Raw genomic sequence first — 9,678 nt, forward strand, 5'->3', positions numbered from 1 at the left:
GTCAATATTTCCCCAACTTGACATATATAACATTAAAGATTGTCAATCTTTCCCCTACATGAAATAGATAACATTAAAGATTCTCAATTTTTCCCCTACATGACATAGATAACATACTTAAAGATTGTCAATGTTTCCCCTACATGACATATATAGCATTAAAGATTGTCAATATTTCCCCTACACGACATAGATAACATTAAAGAATGTCAATATTTCCCTTACATGACATAGATAACATTAGAGATTGTCAATGTTTCCCCTACATGACATAGATAGCATACTAAACGATTCTCAATGTTTCCCCTACATGACATAGATAATATTAAAGAATATCAGTATTTCCCCTACATGACATAGATAACATTACAGATTGTCAATTTTCCCCTACATGACATAGATAACATTCTTGAAGATTGTCAATATTTCCCCTACATGACATAGATAACATACTTGAAGATAGTCCTGTGGAGGAAATATTGAGAATCTTTAAGTATGTTATCTATACTCTAGCAACATTGTCTACAGTGCAGGATATGACACTTTTGAAACTCTATTCATTTTAAGGAGGTATGCTACACCACAGAAATTTGTTATTGATTTAAAGTGAATGATATGTACAACAATAATTTGGAATTGAACACTTTCAAATTTACTTTTATTTAGTAATAAAATGCAGTTTTAATAGAAAGCAATCTGAACTTTTTTTCTTCAAAAAACGCCTGCTGGACCCGAATTCGCGATCTGCAGTTCAGCTACTGAGTTACTCAGCTAGAAAATGATATTTTATTGATTGATTGATTGTACATGCATATGGAGACGTCACCATTATCCGCGAAGGGCTGCAAAATTTAGGCATTTGAAATGAATAGACAAGTATTGCTGATAGTTAAGCAATGAATTATTATTTTTTGAAAGATGTAATCTCATAACTGCAACAGTGTGTGCATACAAATTAAATAACGCGCATTGAGAAACTTTTTTTGCATACACCGTTGCAGTTATGAGACTATCGTCTTAAAAAAAAATGCCTCTATCATAAGATCAACTTCTCTACCATCGAATGAGGTGCACTTGTGTTGTTTGAGACGGGAATGGATAACAAAGCTTTGCTTTCATTCTGCACACGTGCACCGAGCACAGGAACTAGTGATTTTGTCTGTAATAATAATAGTAGGGGTCTATATCATACCACCCCCTAATGAAAGGTAAAGATAACGAAAAGTGATCAATCTCATAACTCATAGAAACAATACAAAATAGAGAGTTGGGCAAACAAGGTTCCCTGAATATACCAGAGGTTGGATCATGTAGGGTTATAATAATCTTTTTAGAAGGTGGTATGGTACAGACCCCTACTATTATTAATTACAAAATTACTGGTTCCTGTCGGCTAATTGCAGACAACATGATAGACAGTGTTCATATGCCTTACAGATTTACAGTTATTCGATCCTTGCATTTATCAACAAATATCCTTCAAAATTCTCTTATGCATTTTATCACAGGATTAAAGAATAAATGTAAATATTTATATTTTCATTCATGTTTTGAAAGGAAGTCAGCGATTAGGACGATGTAGAGTACCTCCTTAACTGCAATCTACACCAATCGCTTTCTGATTTAAATCACGGGTCACATACCTGGGATGATATGATATCTTTTATAGTCGAGGACGGCAGCCATTGTGATAGTTTAGGTAGGACTATTGATTACGGTAGGGTATCGGCCCTATATACTATATAAGGAAATACAACAGGAGGGAATGATGATGCGTGCTTGTTACGATCTCTGACATAATCCATTGTGTAGAAAACATAACTTCTGAAATTTAGTTAATTTCAAATGCAATTTACAGCAATTGCGTCAAGATTTAAAACACGGGTTACCTGCCTTGGATCATAGGATATCTTTTCTTGATGTGAACGGCCGCCATTGTGAGAGATTAGGTGAGGACTCTAGATTATCATACTTATAGAGTGTATAGCAAATACAGCACACGGAAATAATGATGCGTGTTTGTTTCGATCTCTGACGTAATTCATTTCAGACATCTAAAGTAAAGATGGACCCTCACAACCGAGCCCAAGACGTCCTACGCTGTGAATTATGTGAAGAGAATGTGGTACAGATGCACTGTGATACGTGTCTTGTCAAGCTGTGTAAGACCTGTGTAGGAGACCACATCTCATCGGAGGAATGCGAGGATCCCAAAGTCGTTAGATTCCAGTCCAGGAAATCCGCCCCTGTGTATCCAACGTGTACATTACATGATAACAAGCGGTGTGAAATGCACTGCCAGCAGTGCACTGTACCAATCTGTTTCATTTGCGCAACATCTGAAAAACACGCCGGTCATCGATTTAAAAACATTGTAGACATTTTTGATGATAAGAAGAGAGCGTTTGAAAAAAAGATAACAGATCTCCAAGAAAATATTCGAGTGAAACACGCGGATCAAGCTTCGAAAATGGAGAAGCGAATTGCGGATCTAGAAAAGGAATGCACGGCACTTCTAGACACTGTGTCTAAACACGGAGAAGAACTGAAAAGAGAAATTGATCAAATTGTTAAGGAGGTGCAGTCCGAAATTGAGAGTATTAGGAAAAATCACGTGGAACTGTTGACGACAACAAGAACAGAAGTCCAGCAGAATTTGACCGAGATCGACAGGGAAGTGTCCTCATTAAAAGAAACACTAGACTCTAACGACATTAACAAAGTCTTCCACTTCACACCAAACAACAAGATTTACAAAAGTCTATCAGACGATCCCGTGCTGACGATGCCGGTTTTCTCTACAAAGAGGATCGACTCTGTACAACTCCGTGAAATGTTTGGAACACTGTCCACCGCTATAGCAAAAGTCAGACTGATGGAAACACCGCTAATGGTCCATAGAATAGCGACTGGTTATTCTCAACTTTATGGTGTTGCATTTCTAGACAGGATTGGGATATGGGCAACGGGAAATGGCGATCAAATAAAACTATTGGATGTGAATGACAAGTCCACTAAGAAGTCAATCGACACCAAACTGTCAGTCGAAAAACTTGTATCAGTGACAAATCAAGGCCATCTTCTTTACGCGGGAAAGGGTGGCAAGGCGATTCACATTGTTAAACGTGAACAGAATGAAGAATTGATCAGTCTACATGGCTGGGGAGTTCGCGGTTTCTGCATCACTTCTGCTGGCGATCTTCTGATCGTCATGACAAGTGTTAATGATTACGGAAGAGAAACTAGAGTTGTCCGATATCATGGACGTGAAGAGAAGGAAATTATCCAATTTGAAAGTAAAGGGAAACCTCTCTATTCAGTTGGTCCAAACCAAAAGTGCATTTGCGAGAACAGGAACTTTGATATCTGTGTGGCAGACAGAGATGCGTGCGCAGTGGTGGTTGTCAGTCAAGATACGAAATTCAGATTCAGGTATAAAGGAAATCCGTCAAGTTTGCGCAAAACTGAATTCAGACCGAAAGGGATAACCACCGACATCCTGAGTAATATTCTTGTTTCAGATTTAGGTAATGCTTGTGTCCACGTTGTTGATCAAAACGGAAAGTTTCTTACAGTTATAAACTGTCCACGTGTGGATCCCCGGGGACTGTGCGTCGGTTTGGATAACTACCTGTATGTCGCAGATTATGCATCCGGTGATGTTATTAAGATTCGGTTTCTTCAATAAGGATTTCATAGACCTGGGATACAATACTTGACACAATGAAATGGGAGAGATCAAAATAAAAAGATAGGAATGAAAAATAAAAACATGCCGTGCATAGAAATACACAAACACTTTCTACAGTTATATGATGAATTCTAAATGCCTGTTGTACGTGATTAGAAAATCCGTAATATGACGTAATAAATGTTTGACTTCTCCTGGATGATTGAAATGTCGATGATAAATTGTATATTTTCAAATTATTTTCTTGAATGAAGAGAGAATTCGAATTGTTACTATTTTGTGTCTTAAAATCGAACAGGCCAATTGAGAATTCTTTCTAGCCGAAAAATGTCCTTGCGGAGACATGTTTATCGAAAAGTGGATCGAATGTACTTTTGGCGTATTTCTGACGTTGTACATAAGTAATCGAATCGTAAGGAGTTTTTTCTGCGAGAACGCATTGACAGAATTTTAAATCATGACATTTCTATATATAGCATTGTCTGTGTATTTGTGGGGCCAAACAAGTAGTGATCACCGACATGAAAAGGTGAAGATAACGAATAGTGATCAATCTTGTAACTTCTATAAAAATACAAAATTAAGAGTTGGGGAAGCAAGTACATTTTTTTGCGGATTTGCAAAACAGTTAACTATACGTTAAAGCATATTATGTTATTGACATATACATGTAATAAGGATATAAAACATACCATCCCCTGGGTTAGAATAGATTCTCAGTACCCCTTGCTTGTCGAAAGAGGCTAATATATGAGACGGTCCTTCGGATGAGACTGCTAAAACGGAGGTCCCGTTTCACAGCAGGTGTGGCACGATAAAGACCCCCCCTTGCTCAAAGGCCGAAGTGCCGAGCATAGGCCTAAATTTTGCAGCTCTTCACCGTAAATTGTGATGTCTCCATAAGAGTGAAAAATTCTCGAGAGGGACGTTGAACAATATAAAATCAATCTATCAAAAATAACTCTAGAATCCAAAAACTAAGTGTGAAGATTGAAAGAAATATTCTTTTAAAGGGACTGATCCACGATTTCCATGCCAATTTTGTTTAAAAGTATTCACAAAAACAAGGTTGTATAAATACATTATCACAGAGGCTCATTTTAGAGAGTTTATTACTTTAATTTCACTTATTTTGTAAACAAAAGATTGCGATATTTGGGAAACCTACGTGGGCGACCACCATACCCACTCTGGCCCAGGACATCAAAATGTGAGCAAGATATCGTAGATTTAGCTTCTTTCACACCAATACTCCAGGTCCATGATATGGGGTTTGAATTTTAAGATCGAAAAATAACACTGTTATTATTAGTATACATGTACAGACGTCAAAACTTCTTTACAGAAACAAGTGCCTGTGGTCTCGTCTAGTGGTGTGGTGATACATTATTGTTGGATCAAAGGGTCACAGCAAATCTGGGACCAAGGTTATCTTAAAATGTTCAGTCTACAGAGAAAAATCTACCGTGTTTTAATGAAAACCCCATTTTCTTGTTCTCTAGAATGCAAGTTCTATAGAGAAAATATATTACAACATTTTGTGTCCTCTAAGGGATTGATTGTTTTACGTCCCGTTGAAAATATTTCACTAATATTGAGACGTCACCAGCTGTATGTGAAGTACTACAAATTTAGACCTATGCTTAGCGCTCATTGCTGTAGCAGTGAAGGTTCTGTATCGTGCCAACACCTGCCGTGATACGGGGCCTCAGGTTTTTAGGTCATATCCGAAAGACCCGTGATTCTCATTTATAAATGTCAAGCGTTTGACGAAGGAGTAATAACTACTTGTCTTAACGTCTTATGTTTGACATAGCATGAGGGGGGGGGGGGGGCTCTAACTCACGACATCCCGGGTGCAAAGCGAACACTTTAACAATGAGCTACCGCGACCAGTGCCTGTAGGGGAAATATTGACAAAAGTGTCATATCCTACACTGCACACAATGTTTCAAGATCATAGATAACATACTTGAAGATTGTCTATGTTTCCCCTAGATGACAAAGATAACATTAAAGATTGTCAATCTTTCCCTTACATAACATAGATAACATTAAAGATTGTCAATATTTCCCCTACATGACATAGATAACATTAAAGATTGTCAATATTTCCCCTACATGACATAGATAACATACTTAAATATTGTCAATGTTTCCCCTACATGACATAGATAACATTAAAGATTTTCAATGTTTCCCCTACATGACATAGATAACATTAAAGATTGTCAATGTTTCCCCTACATGACATAGATAACATTAAAGATTGTCAATGTTTCCCCTACATGACATAAATAACATTAAAGATTGTCAATATTTCCCCTACATGACATAGATAACATTAAAGATTTTCAATGTTTCCCCTACATGACATAGATAACATTAAAGATTGTCAATGTTTCCCCTACATGACATAGATAACATTAAAGATTGTCAATATTTCCCCTACATGACATAAATAACATTAAAGATTTTCAATATTTCCCCTACATGACATAGATAACATTAAAAATTGTCAATGTTTCCCCTACATGGCATAGATAACATTAAAGATTGTCAATGTTTCCCCTACATGACAGAGATAACATTAAAGATTTTCAATGTTTCCCCTACATGACATAGATAACATTAAAGATTGTCAATGTTTCCCCTACATGACATAGATAACATTAAAGATTGTCAATGTTTCCCCTACATGACATAAATAACATTAAAGATTGTCAATATTTCCCCTACATGACATAGATAACATTAAAGATTTTCAATGTTTCCCCTACATGACATAGATAACATTAAAGATTTTCAATGTTTCCCCTACATGACATAGATAACATTAAAGATTGTCAATGTTTCCCCTACATGACATAGATAACATTAAAGATTGTCAATATTTCCCCTACATGACATAGATAACAAACTTAAAGATTGTCAATGTTTCCCCGTGGTCTTTGGTGATCAGGTTTTCCAACAGTCTGTTGGAATTCCCATGGGCACGAATTGTGCTCCTTTGTTAGCTGACCTGTTTCTATATTCATATGAAGCAGAATTTATTCAAAAACTTCTACGCTAGAAGACAAAATCTCTCGCTGTGGCCTTCAATTCGACATTTAGATATATCGATGACTTTTTGTCTATTACCAATAATAACTTCATTGATATGTCGATTTGATATATCCCTGTGAGCTCGAAATAAAGGACACCGCAGAGTCGTCCACTTCTGCTTCATACTTAGATATTTTATTGAAAGTAGACATTAACGGCAAACTGACAACTCAACTGTATGACAAACGGGATGATTTCAGCTTCTTCACCGTCAATTTCCCATATTTATGTAGCAATATTCCATTGTCACCTGGATATGGTATTTATATATCTCAACTGATTCGATATGCAAGAGCTTGTTCTGCGTATAGTCAGTTTTTAAATCGAGGTAAGCTACTGAAAAACAAGTTGATGGTACAGGGGTTTCAACAGTCTCAATTGAAGTCAGCATTTCGCAAGTTCTATGGTCGTTATAACGATCTAGTTCGTCAGTACAACCTCACATTGAGTCAAATGCTGTCTGACGTGTTTCATACCGATTGTTAAGCCGTTCTTGGCACACTGATTTTGACTGCAGATAACTCCGTTTACCTGATCAGGATATAGGGCTGACTGCGGGTGTGACCGGTCAACAGGGGATGCTTACTCCTCTTAGGCACCTGATCCCAACTCTGGTGTGTCCAGGGGTCCGTGTTTGCCCAACTATCTATTTTGTATTGTTTATAGGAGTTATGAGATTGATCACTTTTCGTTATCTTCACCTTGCATGACATAGATAACATTAAAGATTGTCAATATTTTCCCTACATGACATAGATAACATTAAAGATTGTCCATGTTTCCCCTACATGACATAGATAACATTAAAGGTTGTCAATGTTTCCCCTACATGATATAGATAACATCCTTGAAGATAGTCCTGTGGAGGAAAGATTGAGAATCTTTAAGTATGTTATCTATACTCTATCAACATTGTCTACAGTGTAGGATATGACACTTTTGAAACTCAATTCATTTTAAGGAGGAATGCTACATCAGAGGAATCTGATATGGTTTTAAAGTGAATGATATGTACAACAATAATTTGGAATTGAAAACTTTCAAATTTACTATATTTAATCAAAAATTGCAGTTTTAGTAGAAAGCAATCTGAACTTTTTCTTCTTAAAAAAACAAAAAAACGCCTGCTGGACTCGAATCCACGATCTGCAGTTCAGCTGCTGAGTTACTCAGTTAGGAAATGATATTTATTGATTCTATATGCATATTGTTTAATGACCCTCTCGAGAATGTTTAACTCATAGGAGACGCCACCATTACCGGTGAAGGGCTGCAAAATTTAGACATTTGAAATGAATAGACAAGCATTGCTGATAGTTAAGAAATGAATAGACAAGCATTGCTGATAGTTAAGCAATGAATAGAAATGAATAGACAAGCATTGCTGATAGTTAAGCAATGAATAGAAATGAATAGACAAGCATTGCTGATAGTTAAGAAATGAATAGACAAGCATTGCTGATAGTTAAGCAATGAATAGACAAGCATTGCTGATAGTTAAGCAATGAATAGAAATGAATAGACAAGCATTGCTGATAGTTAAGCAATGAATAGAAATGAATAGACAAGCATTGCTGATAGTTAAGAAATGAATAGACAAGCATTGCTGATAGTTAAGCAATGAATAGACAAGCATTGCTGATAGTTAAGAAATGAATAGACAAGCATTGCTGATAGTTAAGAAATGAATAGACAAGCATTGCTGATAGTTAAGAAATGAATAGACAAGCATTGCTGATAGTTAAGAAATGAATAGACAAGCATTGCTGATAGTTAAGCAATGAATAGAAATGAATAGACAAGCATTGCTGATAGTTAAGCAATGAATAGAAATGAATAGACAAGCATTGCTGATAGTTAAGCAATGAATAGAAATGAATAGACAAGCATTGCTGATAGTTAAGCAATGAATAGAAATGAATAGACAAGCATTGCTGATAGTTAAGAAATGAATAGACAAGCATTGCTGATAGTTAAGAAATGAATAGACAAGCATTGCTGATAGTTAAGAAATGAATAGACAAGTATTGCTGATAGTTAAGAAATGAATAGACAAGTATTGCTGATAGTTAAGAAATGAATAGACAAGCATTGCTGATAGTTAAGAAATGAATAGACAAGCATTGCTGATAGTTAAGAAATGAATAGACAAGTATTGCTGATAGTTAAGAAATGAATAGACAAGCATTACTGATAGTTAAGAAATGAATAGACAAGCATTGCTGATAGTTAAGAAATGAATAGACAAGTATTGCTGATAGTTAAGAAATGAATAGACAAGTATTGCTGATAGTTAAGAAATGAATAGACAAGCATTGCTGATAGTTAAGCAATGAATAGACAAGCATTGCTGATAGTTAAGAAATGAATAGACAAGCATTGCTGATAGTTAAGAAATGAATAGACAAGCATTGCTGATAGTTAAGAAATGAATAGACAAGCATTGCTGATAGTTAAGAAATGAATAGACAAGCATTGCTGATAGTTAAGTGAATAGACAAGCATTGCTGATAGTTAAGCAATGAATAGACAAGCATTGCTGATAGTTAAGAAATGAATAGACAAGCATTGCTGATAGTTAAGCAATGAATAGACAAGCATTGCTGATAGTTAAGCAATGAATAGACAAGCATTGCTGATAGTTAAGCAATGAATAGACAAGCATTGCTGATAGTTAAGAAATGAATAGACAAGCATTGCTGATAGTTAAGCAATGAATAGACAAGCATTGCTGATAGTTAAGCAATGAATTATCATTTTTAGCTCTTATTATTTTGAGCTTTTCTGATCACCCGTAGTCCGGAGTCCGTCCGTCTGTAAACTTTTAACATGAGCTTTTCTGATCACCCGTAGTCCGGAGTCCGTCCGTCTGTAAACTTTTA

The 9,678-nt window shown here is 36.0% G+C and overlaps 1 protein-coding gene across 1 annotated transcript; it reads left to right on the forward strand.

Annotated features, from left to right (window-relative positions):
- The first annotated feature begins 1,670 nt into the window (after window positions 1–1,670).
- On the forward strand, window positions 1,671–3,963 carry LOC125658613 (E3 ubiquitin-protein ligase TRIM71-like). The gene is made up of 2 exons (XM_048889922.2): window positions 1,671–1,949; window positions 2,051–3,963. The coding sequence occupies exon 2, from the start codon at window positions 2,066–2,068 to the stop codon at window positions 3,686–3,688; it is 1,623 nt and encodes a 540-aa protein (XP_048745879.2). The 5' UTR covers window positions 1,671–1,949; window positions 2,051–2,065; the 3' UTR covers window positions 3,689–3,963.
- Window positions 3,964–9,678: the final 5,715 nt, after the last annotated feature.

The sequence above is a fragment of the Ostrea edulis genome, chromosome 9 (genome assembly GCF_947568905.1).
Source record: "Ostrea edulis chromosome 9, xbOstEdul1.1, whole genome shotgun sequence".
Classification (NCBI taxonomy): domain Eukaryota; kingdom Metazoa; phylum Mollusca; class Bivalvia; order Ostreida; family Ostreidae; genus Ostrea; species Ostrea edulis.